Source organism: Brassica rapa, chromosome A05, assembly GCF_000309985.2.
Source record: "Brassica rapa cultivar Chiifu-401-42 chromosome A05, CAAS_Brap_v3.01, whole genome shotgun sequence".
In the NCBI taxonomy this organism is placed as follows: Eukaryota; Viridiplantae; Streptophyta; class Magnoliopsida; order Brassicales; family Brassicaceae; genus Brassica; species Brassica rapa.
The window spans coordinates 11,221,543-11,235,315 of record NC_024799.2 but is presented as its reverse complement, the minus strand read 5'-3'; the positions used below and the strand labels follow the sequence as shown (position 1 = coordinate 11,235,315).

Below are 13,773 nucleotides of genomic sequence, written 5' to 3'. Positions count from 1 at the left end.
CAACATAAGCTTGGCAGGGACAAGAGTCCGTTTATTCAACATGCTGGTCAGTATAGAAGATTAGTGGGGAAATTAATATATCTATCAATCATGCGGCCAGACATATAATACTCTGTTTATATCTTGGCTCAGTTTATGCAGACGCCAAGAGAGGCTCATTGGGATTCAGCTCTCCGAGTCATACGGTACCTGAAAGGAACGGTGGGTCAGGGCATTCTTCTCAGTTCAAATCTTGACTTGAGACTATCAGTGTATTGTGATGCAGATTGGTCATCGTGTCCTACGTCCAGACGATCATTGAGCGCTTATGTAGCAATGGTGGGAGACTCAGCTATCTTCTGGAGAACACAGAAACAAGACGTTGTGTCACACTCCGCGGCCGAAGCAGAGTATAGGTCAATGGAAGAGGCGTCAAGAGAGATCAAGTGGTTGAGACGTCTCTTGCATGATTTGGGGTCACCTCTAAAGGATCCAGTTTGGTTATATTGTGATAGCAAATCAGCGATTTACATTGCAACTAATCCAATATTTCATGAAAGGGCGAAACACGTAGAATCTGATTGTCATCAAGTTAGAGATTTAATAAAAGCGGGCTTTCTTTCTACGATACATGTCAGAACAAATGAGCAGATAGCCGATCTCCTAACCAAGGCGCTTGGTCAAGTCCAATTTGAGAATCTGTTGTATTTGATGGGAGTTCGAAATTTCCATCTTCCCAAATTGAGGGGGAGTATTGGATAATGATGATATATATCAAAGGTATACATGAGATTTGTATAGATAAACACAAGATCCTATAGTTAAGGATCTGGTCACGTATGTTAGGCTTGTATATAAACCTATGTTCCACATCAATAATGGACAGGTTGTTCAGTTATTTACAAAAACTCTTAATTATTTACAAAAACTCTTAAGTTATCTAGCAGGTATCTAAAGGGTAATTGATTCGATTATCGTTAAGAGGGTCTACTATCTTAAGGAGAGTTAATTTAAGTGATAGAGAATGAAATGTCCTAACCAACGAAGAATTGGCTAAAACTTTTAAGTCATCTAATAGGTCTTTAAAGGGTCATGGATTCAATTTCTGTTAAGAGGATCTGCTCTTCTAAAGAGAACTAATTTATACTAAAATAGTTCAGACCTCGGCCTTTAGAATGTATGGGCTTAAAAGCCCATAACCTCTAGACATTCACGAACAAGAATGAAATGTCTTTTTCCTATATAACAAATAGGAGTAAAAAGAGTGTAAGAGGAATGGTAGAGGTAATATAGCAACTCAAAACGAAACAAAAAAAAAAAATCTGACTAATCTACTCATAGTTTTTTAATATTGCATCAATTTGTGTATATTGAGCTAAATGTCTCATGTCTATTTATTAGAGAAAATTAAGATTATTATGATGATACTGAAAAATAACAATGCTGAATCATAAATCATCAGGTGCTGATACATAATTGATGATGTTGAAACTATTGTATGTGCAAAATAAATCGAAGCCACAAAGTGTATACACATATATAGATACAATCTTTAATGGATTGGAGAGGTAAGACCTTCTTGAGAAGAAAGTGAATGTAGAGCTTGGTGTCTCCTTGAAGATAGTGAAGATAGAGACGGGACTTTCCTGAAAGAAGGTCTCTTGTTAAGACTCCTCATCGTTCTCTTTGCTTGTAACGCCTTCAAAGCCGGCTCTGCTCTTTCTTTAAGCTTCAATACTATGAAGAAGAGAATGCGGTAACACACAAGGATTAACACAATCGCTGCTAAGTCCCACCACTTTGAATGTGTGACTTTAACTCCAAATATTTTCTGTATTACTTCCTCTCCTGTCATCTTGGGTTCTCCCGCAAACATAGGCTCAAACTCTAGTCCAAGAAAATCGTTCTTGTATGCACCCTACAGTAAACAAGAAGAAGAAAGACATGTATAATGTTTTAACTGTGAATCTAGACTGTTCTACGTACTTATAACTTTAATATGCATTGATTCAAATCTATTAAGGACGTTATCGATATTCATAGAAGTAAAGATACACATATGTATAACTTCCTTAATTTTTTTTTTTGAGCAACACATATGTATAACTTCCTTAATAAAATCCTTTTTATTCATATATTCATATAATTGTCAATAAGAAGAAATGTTCATAGCTCATGTAGATCATACTCTTTTCAATATTGGATTAATTTTATATACAGGCTGAAGGCTTCAATAATTGCATTGAATGTTTCTTGAGAATAAAGCAAAGAGAGTACCTGAATAGCCCAAGAACCATAACTCATGAAAGAAATTGGATATCGCCAGAAAATCTTTGGAAGATCTGGAAGTAGACGGAAGAATCCAGAAGTCATCATGATGATTCCCTGCCAAAAGTAGAATCAAGAACACCTTTTATGAGCTTGCAAAGAAGAAACAAACAAACAAAAAGAGAGGTAAGGTGTTTGCTTACAATGATGCCAGCTCCTGTAATGAGACCCATCAAAAAGTTTGGAACGAGAGAAGCGACAACCATCATGAGACTCTCAATGACCGAGACAGAGAAGAATATGTTGAGACAGAAGAAAGCCCAGTGAGAGAACCCTGGACGGAACTTCACCATGTTGTAAGTAATACTCCCCGTGATGCCTGAAATCGCGACCAAGAACGGGAAAGATGAGACGTAATTGGATATAATATAAACCGAAACGCCGTAGTAACCACTCAGTCTCTCTTTGTAGAACACTTTCATCTCTTCAATGAAAGAAGGAAACCCTCCAATGGACATGAAAGTCATGAAACCAGTAATGAATCCACCACAAGAAACCCGAGCCAAGATCGATGTGTAGCTGTGTCCTACATCGTAAAAGATGGTCCCAACACAGATGGATACAACAATGTAGATCACAATTCTTGACCAGTAGTATCCAATATCGCGGCACATGTTCACAAACGATCTCTTTGTCAAAGTCCTTAGCTGTTTAAACCAGCTCGCTTCGCTTCCCTTTCTCACTTCCATCTCATGATGTCCTTCCTGTTACAAAAAAAAAAAGAGAAAAATAGAACACGGAACACAAAAATGTATTAAAAAAACACTTGTCTACATTCTTGAATCAAATGGGACTAACAACTGTTTTTGCTTACAATGCTAGCTAATTCACGGATCCGAGATTTAGCAGATTTAGCATAGACTGAGCGACGGTAGTTCTCAACAAGTCTAGCTTTGATCTCAGATGTTGCTAGATTCATCAAAGGATCTGATGTAGCTGGTGTCTCCTGCATTAATGGTAAAAGTCTTGAGAAAATCCACAAACTAAACTCGAATACAGCCAAAAAAATAAAAACGTTGAGAACAATACTCGATTAAGTCTGTTCTTAAGGTTTATTGATGTGTGTGAACCGCAACCCTTAAGATTCGTATTTTATACTACTCAAAAACCGATAATTCTTTTCCCTTTAGAAATTTTATTAAAGGTGATTTTCCGAATCCTAAAATATACCATACTAGAGCACCGAGACTAAAGTCACTTGTAGAATCAACAAAACAAAAAGGACTTTGACACAAAGTTTCAAGATTTAGATTTCTCACCCGCATTCTCTGAGATCCTTTGAGTGTAGCTGTAACGGTATCAAAATCTGAGTTTATACATCTCAAGAAATGATCAGAAGGGTTCCGTTTCTTCGGGCAAGGAAATCCTGCTTCAGCAAAGAACTGGCAGACGCAATTAAACGTTAGCGTTAGCGATCAGACAAACGCGATTCTTGAAACTCAAGAAAGATCTTGTTCTTTACCTCAACAGCAAACTTGGATTCACCAAAGTAAACAGTCTCGCCACTAGAGAGCAAGAAAAGATCGTCAAAGAGAGCGAAAACTTCGCTGCTAGGCTGATGAATCGATGAAACAACGGTTCTACCGCCATCTCTAGCGATGTTCCTAAGCGCTTGAATCACAAAGAAAGCAGAAGCACTGTCCAAACCGCTTGTAGGTTCGTCAAGAAACAGTATCTGCGGTCGGGTTAAGATCTCTAACGCAATGCTGACGCGTTTCCTCTCGCCACCACTCACTCCTCTAGACTGCCAGCTACCTATGACTCTGTCTGCACAATCTTGAAGACCAAGCTCAATGATTGTTCCTTCAACAATGCCGTTGACTTCCTCTTTTGTCAAATCATTTGAAAGTCTTAGATGAGCTGAGTATGTTATTGTCTCCCTCACCGTTAGTGTTCCCATCAATACATCCTCTTGTGTTACATAAGCCTATTCATTATTTTAGCAAGACAATTTTTTAAAAAAATGAAAAAAATCTTTCAAATTAAATTTGTATAGTAATTTTAATAATCAAATAATAATAATACTTACGACGAGGCCGTAGTCTAGTCTTGCCTTCTTTCCGTTCAATAGAAGATTACCGGTCATAATCACGTTTCTTGCGAGTCTACCTATATATATGCGATAATTCATAACCGTTAAATTAAAATTCGAATTAAGATTATATTATATGTATCTTATACACGAAGATCTACAGGTTTCTTGCGATGTTTTAAAGAACACATCTCATGTTACAGCAAAAATAATAAACAGAAGTGATATATATATATATATATATATCTAACTCACAAAAGAAAACACAATCATGGTAATAGAATAGTAAGTTCTGAGGTAAGTTGGTAACCATGTTTATTAATCTCTGATCAAATATATCTCACTAATTAGTAATTACAAGAAAAAAAATGGAAAACAAACCTGCGAGAGAGTCAAGAAGCGTGGACTTGCCGGATCCGGAAGGACCCATAATGGCCATGATCCGACCCGGTTCAGCGTACCCGTTTAGTCCATCGAGCAACCTTCGAGTCGGACCACCACTAAAGTTAGGTATAACCACCGTTAAATCTTCCCAGGCCAAGTACGCTCCACGACCAATCGCCGGTGCTGGCGGTGGAGGAGGAGGTCGAGAAGGCCGGCCATTGCTCGCACTGTCCAACTCCATTTGTGTGTGAAATGGAAGAAGAGAGAGAGAGAGATATAAGTTTTTTTTGTTATAATGGTTGGGAAAATGAGTTATAAAGATAAGAGATTAATCTTGTAGGTCTAAGATTTTCTTAGGTGATTGCAACAATCAACAAACAACTAATCACATTTAATGGGTGGCTTTAATATGATAACCATATATGTATACACGTAAATAAGAGTATAGTTTTATTTACTCATTAAATGTGAGATAGTGAGAGTTATGACTTGAGAGGGTCTCTTATACTAGTATATACAAATCGTCCATGTGTATGTAATAACCACCCACCTATTGGCATATACTAATACGTATGAATGAATATAAAGCTTGCAACTTTGTAGTATGTCGGCTCTTGATAATTAATGCCGTTGCCTAACAAGATACTCCGACACCAAGAGCAAATGCCTTTTTGTGAAATGAAATCTACCATCCGAATCTATATTATTTTTTTACCTATGAGATGTTTTAGTTTGATTTGAAACAAATAACCACAGTTATTATAAAAATCATATTTGGATGGTTATTACTTTATACTAGTATGCAACGGATTGACAATGATGTAGTTTCTTTTAAAATAATGCAATACAAAAAAAAAGGTTCCTGAAACCTATAAAATTCTGATAACTTTTCTCTCTAATTTCATTAAATGAAAATTGTCAGTCCACTTCTTTTTACTAAAATTGTTGTTTGTTCAAACATACCATCATATAAGACTTTTAGGTTACGATATCTTAACATTTTGTAAACATATAAAGAAATAATATTCTGATCACTAATGACCATTTGCTAGATAAGTCAAATCAACAGATAGCTATTGATAATTTTGATGAGATAAAAAGGAAGAGAAGGTCACAAGTTCACAACGAAGCCTTCACAAGGTGTTAATGAAAAGTGAAGGAAGTAAATGCGTGGTAGTTGGCACCGATATAGTTATTTGCCCTATTTGTAATATGCCTCATTATTTTCATTTTGGTCTGTCCATTTATTATCCATCTTCCTGATTTATGGGTTTCTTTAGCTTGATGTGTAGCTGCTACCTCTCTAACTATAATTTTAGTATCTAATACAAACATAAAACTATAGATCTATACTCACTAACTAGATCTATTAGTGTATCGTTTTATTGATTTTTCAGACGACAAAAATGTACTAGACAAAGCAGCTACACATTGTCATGGATCTTAAAGATTTTTTTTTAACATTAGAAATTTTATTTTCTAGATTCTTTTAGATTTTAGTAATTTTTTGTAGTTTTAATGAAAAATATGTATACTTTTGGACCTCTTTCAACATAACATTATTTAAAAATAATAATATAATAATATAAAATACATAAAATATATAAAATCGAATACTTAATTATTAAGATTTGGAGTTAGGCATAGGGACATAAGGCATATTTTGTCCATTCTCCTCAGCCGGCATTAGCTACTTTCACAAAATTTTGGTAGATGTATGTTTGAGTACGCTTTACTCTTTAGACTCTTTTGGTACAGAGAAAAGGGAAATAAAGATTTGCAGAAAAGAGATAGAAACCCAGATTCTAAAATTCAACTGAATCGAAGGTATGGTCATATCAAACAAACGCCCATACGCCTTTGGCACAATCCTATTTTACATGAGACAGAAATATAGTACGACTTTTTTGTTTGAATAATGTTAAAGGAGAACAAGCACTAATGATCTAACGGTTTGCATTTAAAATTGAAAGCTAAGTACAAAAGAAAATTCATCTACACATTAGTTTAATTAGTTTTCTTGGTAAACTCAACTATGTTGTCATTAAGGTTTTATTTTGAAATAAAGCATTCTGTGTTTGTTATGTGGTTTCTATATTTTTGTGCAATGTTTGTTGATTGTTATATGGTTTAACAATTGAAGATAGATAACTGTGGTAGTTGCTTTTTTTTTGGACAACACTGTGGTGCTTTGCTTGATGCACAACATATACTGTTGAATTCGTACACGAAAGCACGCATACTGTTGAGAGTTTTCAAGCAAGTACACAAACTCTACTCATCAAACCTTTTGATGACTTTATGTTACCTACGGCTAAGGAAAACGATGTAATGATAATGAAATGAAAGCGTCTTCTTACTCAACTAACATCTCCCAAACCAGAAGCATTAAAACATATCTCATGGTGTTACAAACGCCAACAACCCTATGCCAATGCATAAGATTACACAAGGTACAAAACAGCCAAACTTAAGCAACCCAGAAAAAAATAAGGAGCTGAAACACTCGCAATTAAAGATAGAGATAGAATCCGAGATACTGAGAGAGATGTGGAGACAACTCTCCAACGAAATCATACAATCAGAAACGTCTTCTCGGGCTTCTTGAACGTTGTGACCTCCCAGACCTGCCCAATGATTAAAGGATTCTACGATATAAGGTCAAATGACTTGAGAAAAGTCGCATACTTTGTCAACAACTGAAAGATTTGATAACTCCAAGTTAAAAAGGACTAGTCTCACTCGCATGTGTATTCAATTAGTAACCTTTGATACTTGTAAACACGCGACATCATCTCACCAGAACAGGAAACAGGTAGTACTACTTGGTTATGAGAAAAGAGAAGAGGATTCAAACCTCAAGTTCTTTCTCCTGTAAGATCCAGCACTGGGTCCACTGCTGAAGGCCCAGTCAACGGTGACATTCTGTGTAAGAAGCTCAGCACCATTCATTGCTTTGATAGCATTCTGTGCTTCTTCACTCTTGTCATATTCTACCAAAGCATAGCCCTAAAGAAGAATACAAAATGAAGTATAACAAAGATATCCATATTAAAAATTTAAGACAGCTCCCACAGCAAAAGACTGCACTCTACAGAACATCATCCGAATACAGCAAAGCAAAAAGGCTATTAAACTAGGATCAAGAGGCACTACTAGGAACAAAAGGAGCAAACAACATACCTTGACAAAACCAGTACGGCGATCGAGATTGAGATGCAAACTCTTAATCTCCCCAAAATCACCAAAAGCATTCGATAGATCATCCTCTTGTGCCTCCTCATGAACTCCGGTGACCAAAATAATCCAGCCCTCAATAGCTACACACAAGTTCCAAACCATTATCACCACCAACAAGCAACATAGTTTACACTTGTTCTTGCTTGCACAAGCTACGTTTAAGTCCAAACCAATCTAATAAACAAAGTTTCTAGGTCAAATCGAAACCCTATAACAAATCAATCAATCAAGCAAACTCGCATTATAGACTACAAAAGAGTAAAAGATTGAGAGAGAGGTTACATCGCTGGGGGCCAGGACCGCCGTCGGAACCTAGCGAGTCGAAATCGCGCGAGGAAAGGCGGCGGTGGCGATCGGAGTCTCTCTCCTCGCGAAAGCCGCGGCCTTTGGTCTTCCTATCCGTGGAATCGCCGTTGGCTCCGGCGATAGCTGACCTAAGCCTCGGATGCGCAGCGGCGCGTGGGGAAACGTCAGCTGCTCCAGCATCTTCGTCCATGAGGTCATCCTCCTCTGGCTCGAAATCGATTGCTTCGGATTCTATGTTCGCCATTACTTCCGCCGCAACTGAATCGAATCGAATCGAATCGAATGGAATCTCTCACCGGTTTTCTTCCACTACAGAAACAATTCGTGTGTTTGGGGCGGAAGCTTCTTCTTCTACATTTTAGATATTACTAGGTGGCCGGTCCGCACCCTCTTGATATTACGTAAACATATTCAAATTATTAACTAAGTAGTACATAGTTTTATAAGTAACGAATTTTATATCATAATACCACCGCCCTTGGGAGAAAGCATCAGGTACAAAAAAATGTTGATACTCAATATTTTACATGGACGAGATGGAACAAAATAACTTCAGTATCAAGAGATATTTATTGTGTGTATGTATAATTGCAACGTTCTAAAATAATTTGTATGTTTAAGAAGATATTTTATTTTCAAAATCTGGAATAAATAGTGTATAGTTTTAGAGGTAACATATTTTATATTATCACTACATTCCCATTGAAACCCTCTTTTACCATTTCAGAATGTAATTAAGGACATAAAAAATTCAAAATATAGAATAAAAAGTTCAAAATATGTAATAAATATGGAATAAATAATGTTACAAATGGGTTGAGCAGAGAGAAGATACGAATTGCAGTCGGTGATTTTCGAATCAGACTCTGTCAGCTTATCAAAACTATTAACTCGGCGATTAAATATCCAGCTCTCTATGGAGTGACTGCGGATATTGTATCGCATATGCGGATATTTTATCGCATATGCGGATATTAATATTATGATTAGTTTAATTTTACATGGTTAGTTAATTTTTACATACAATGACATGTATATGCATAATATATTATATGTATAATAATCACATAGTTATGATTCATTATTTGTGGTTGAAAACTATAAATCTTCTTAACATTATTTAATTCAAGATATAATGCAATCTACTTTGCTGTTAGTTTTTATTTTTTATTGTAAAATATACAAATTACATTCATTAATTTTTACACTCTAAACTCTTGGTAAACCTTAAATCCTTGAGTATACTCTAACCCTTTGGCTTTACCGGATAAATCATAAACAATAAACTCAAAACTTTTGGATATACCGTAAACACTAATCTCTCTCTCTCTCTCTCTCTCTCTCTCTCTCTCTCCCTCTCTCCCTCTCTCTCCCTCTCTCCTCTCTCTCCCTCTCTCCCACTCTCTCTCCCCTCTCCTCCTCCCTCCTCCCTCCCTCTCCCTCCCTTTCTCTCTCTCCGTCCCTCCCTCTCCCTCCCTCTCTCTCCCTCTCTCTCCCTCCCTCTCTCTCTCACCTATTAATAGTAAGAAAAATGTCTTTATTATTGATTTACAACATTACAATATCGCGAATTCCACAAAAGTAAAACAAAAAAAATTAATTAGTAGAAAATCTAACAAAAGCCACATCTTAACCAATAGAAGAGTATACTATTGATAACACGTTTCAAAACTTAAACAATGTAAATGAGCTTCCATTCAAACGCATGATTGATTCAATCTCCGCCAAAGATAAACTCTTAATTTGATCTTCTGATAAACTCAAGCCTGAAAGAACATGTAAAAATTAATTTGATATACTGACGTTTTCTTTTGATAAAAACATGATAAGCTAAGAAGTAGAATATTCTTTAATAAATTCTCAATAAATCTTATACTTATAAGATAATATTATTTTTGGAATATCTTTTTAATAAAGCTAAATGAGAACATCTCGTGAATAGATTGCACCCGAATTTTGGTTGACAAGTCTCACCATAAATATTAAGTTTTAAATGCATGATTTTAGGAGAGAAAATATCTTGTCAATTAATTTCGTTTCTCTGACATCTAAAATATTTAGTGAGTATTTAATGAATTAAACAGAGAAATGATCTGAAAAGATGTTATTTGAATCGAGAAAACACAAAAGATAAGTAAAATGCTAGACTTTACTAAAATATTTAGCTTTCACAATAAGCTATGTAATAGAATGTTCTCAAATTAATTTTAAAAATGTATCTACCTATAAGTTAGGATTATTTATGGAATATATTGTTACTAAAATTACATTTTAAATATAAAAAAGAGAATATCTCGGGAGTAGTTTACACTAATGATTTAATTAACAAATCTTGTCCTTAAAGTTTAAACCATGATACAAACGGCCAAACCAAAGAGGCTATCACCTATAAACAGCTTGGCCACGACCTGGCCATGACTTGGCCGTGACCTGGCCTCATAGTGCAGCCTTGGCAGCACACAGTCCATGACTCGACCAAAGAGGCCGAAGAGACCATGAGAGACAACGGCCTGGCCACAAAGGCCATAACCGGCCAGAGAGGCCATTACCTATAAAAGGTTCGGCCATTACCTACAAGCTTGGGGACATAATGAATTTACATGTATAGAATGATAAATAAGATCATATGCATCAGGCCATATAAGTGAGCATAGATATTCCCATCTAAGATTGAATACGGGTCATTAAAACCAGACATACCATCTTAAGAGACTTTGAAATAAACCACCACATACATATATGTGCCGTCTAAGATGGAACCTCAGAAGAGGATTGGGAATATATGTTGGATAGGAGTATTACTTTCTCCCACGAATTCAAAGAAAGCTTGAGCCAAAACATGGGTGATTAAAATAGTGGCCAGGTACGGATTGCATAGATCCGACTATCCAAACATTAAAGGAGAAAGATTATAAGCTGGATAAAGAAAGAGTAAAGGAATGATAAGGATGGTTTTAACCATCATTGTCTTGGCAAGATCCTCGGACTAGAGAATATGATATAAGACGTCCAAAGAAAGATTATACAAAGCTATCTAATTGAGAAGCTAATCGAGATGCCAGACACTGACCCGAAAAGAATGACTAAGTCATAACCAGCTTAGCACCAAATGAAACGTCCTTGAAGAGACATAATCAAGTTGCTATAAGAGTCTATAGAAGATAGACCAAGTGTTCCATAAAGATAAAGGAACCTCGGATAGAAAGAAAAGAGAAAGGTGCATAGACAGATCCGAGGTCATGATAAGAGAAACCGTACCAGACATAGAGATAAGGCTGGCCAGCTACACATCTAAGGTACCAAACCAAGTAGTCTTGGGACGCCAAGCTACTAGGTAACAAGGGTCCTGGATAATGAAATCTCAAAGTGATCAGATCATGTCTGGAACATAATGGAACCTCATGAAAGTGTCGACACACACACACATGAACATATATATAAAGATGCATAAGAGAAAAGCACTTGAACATAAAGAGATAAAGCGAGGATCAGAGAGCCCACGAATGAGTACTCATCATACAATCATAGAATCATAAAGATTATAAAGAATAGAAAGAAAAACGTGGAGGTTCAAAGTATCTAAAGAGAGATGAGCGTATTGGCCATGTACATATACAGAAACGCCATCCGATAAACCAGTGAAATAGATGGATCTTGTGAGATAAAGAAACCGTGAGAGAAGACACATAATCACGTGACCTAGAGTGTCCATGTCTTCATATTAACAGCATTAGATATAGCTTGTTATACAAGGTACTCACAGAGATCAAAGGAACAGATTATAAGGAGATGAACTCCTATGTGGTGATTGCTGCTACAGAATTCGAAATTGACAAAGGTCTGGTCATAAGAAAGAAATAGATACAATACTGATGTAGTAAGCATATATGGATCACTGGATATAAGATAAGAGAACAGCTTTGTTCCTAAGCTGATTCATGGACTGAAACAAAAGCAGCTGCATATAGTATGGAAAAAGAAATTGATCATACATGATCATTGATCTTGGAGTTGTATAAAAGACAATCCAATAAACAGTCCATATACATAAGAGGTTTTATAAGAAATTCCTTGTGCTTATACTAAACCTAAAGGAGGTTAGTAAATATAGAATGAAATCTATGTGGGTGACTGGCTAAAACGTCCAGCACACCAGCTGAGAGCATCCGGCTCTCTGGCCAAAAGCGTCCAGCCCTCAGGCTAAAGACGTCCGGCCTATCAGCTCAAAGAGCGTCCAGTTCTTCTAGACACGTCCAGCTTTTAGACCTAAGAAGCGTCTGAACCTTCTTGGTCACGGGCTAATAGATACTAAAGATCAACCATCAGGTTGCAATCCGACATCAGATCCCTTAAGGATCCAGCATAGCAGAATGGTCTGCTGGTGCATGAACTCCATAAAACTTTGTCATAAGATTAAAAGGAGACATCTAATCTGTCGGATACCAAAGAAGAATTATAGCCCATAAAGCTTATGAGATCTATGACCTAAGGTCATGAGGCGTCATTAAGATAGGAATGCAAAGAATAAAGAATACGACATTACCTAAGGCAAGAAAGATCGATGTCCATACATGAGAGTGTTCGGCCGCAGAGCCATGATAAGAGATTATAAAACCTCAAAGCAATAATCATTGAACACTCATAAGATTAGTGAGTGGACAAGTATGGACGTGGTCTATGAACTAGACATGGATCGACCAGATTGAAACATGGTCGAATGATAACTGTCCAAACAAAGTAAAGAGTTTGATGTTCGACGATCACATCTAGACTATGGACAGATGCAAACACGTTTGTAAAGACCTAATAGTGATCCCTGAGGACAATGTGATTGACATTACTTAGCACACATGCTTAACCGGGACACTACATGTCAAAGGACATGAGAAACGACCTAAGAGGTCTAAGTGGTCTTGATTACGGTTCAGTAATGAAACTGGCCGATTACTCACATTCTATACCTACAGGATAGATCACGCATTAGATGCGTAGTATGTAGAACCTACACCGAGGTTCACATCAGGGGGAGTAGTGCGTGTTGTACTCTTTTTCCTTCATCATGGTTTTGTCCCACTGGGTTTTCCTGATAAGGTTTTAATGAGGCAACATTAAAGCGTACTACAAATCCTGTATGGTTATGGCATCCAAGGGGGAGTGTTATAAAACATGTGTGGATTGCCATTAACCAAGACAAGAAGAGATGGCCCATCAGGCCACGACCAGTCCATCCGCGACAATGTCCAAGAGGAGAGAGAGAGAGCCGACTTCAGGAGAGAGAGAGGCGGCCACAAGCTTAGAGAGAAAAGGAAACCCTTTCCTTTTCCTATTAGATGTTATATTTCCATTATCATGTATTAGTAGATTTCCTATTTCATGTAGGATTAGGATAAGTACTCTTTCCATTTATCTCTATCTTGTAATCCTTATATAAGGAACCCCTTTTGATGATTAATAATAAGCACGAAATATTCAGTCTCAAACCCTTCTTTTACAACACGTGTTGT

General features: G+C 36.7%; 2 protein-coding genes across 2 annotated transcripts; both read right to left on the bottom strand.

Annotated features, from left to right (window-relative positions):
• Positions 1–1,404: 1,404 nt before the first annotated feature.
• Positions 1,405–4,964, bottom strand: LOC103868565 (ABC transporter G family member 12). Its single transcript, XM_009146650.3, has 8 exons — positions 4,721–4,964; positions 4,337–4,416; positions 3,770–4,234; positions 3,567–3,689; positions 3,122–3,253; positions 2,451–3,011; positions 2,257–2,364; positions 1,405–1,897 (listed from the first exon to the last, which is right to left on the bottom strand). The coding sequence occupies exons 1-8, from the start codon at positions 4,962–4,964 to the stop codon at positions 1,532–1,534; spliced, it is 2,079 nt and encodes a 692-aa protein (XP_009144898.1). The 3' UTR covers positions 1,405–1,531.
• Positions 4,965–7,055: 2,091 nt separating this feature from the next.
• On the bottom strand, positions 7,056–8,644 carry LOC103868564 (RNA-binding protein Y14). The gene is made up of 4 exons (XM_009146649.3): positions 8,246–8,644; positions 7,907–8,043; positions 7,581–7,732; positions 7,056–7,350 (listed from the first exon to the last, which is right to left on the bottom strand). Exons 1-4 carry the CDS (start codon positions 8,511–8,513, stop codon positions 7,305–7,307), a joined length of 603 nt encoding a protein of 200 aa, XP_009144897.1. The 5' UTR covers positions 8,514–8,644; the 3' UTR covers positions 7,056–7,304.
• Between the last annotated feature and the right edge of the window lie 5,129 nt (positions 8,645–13,773).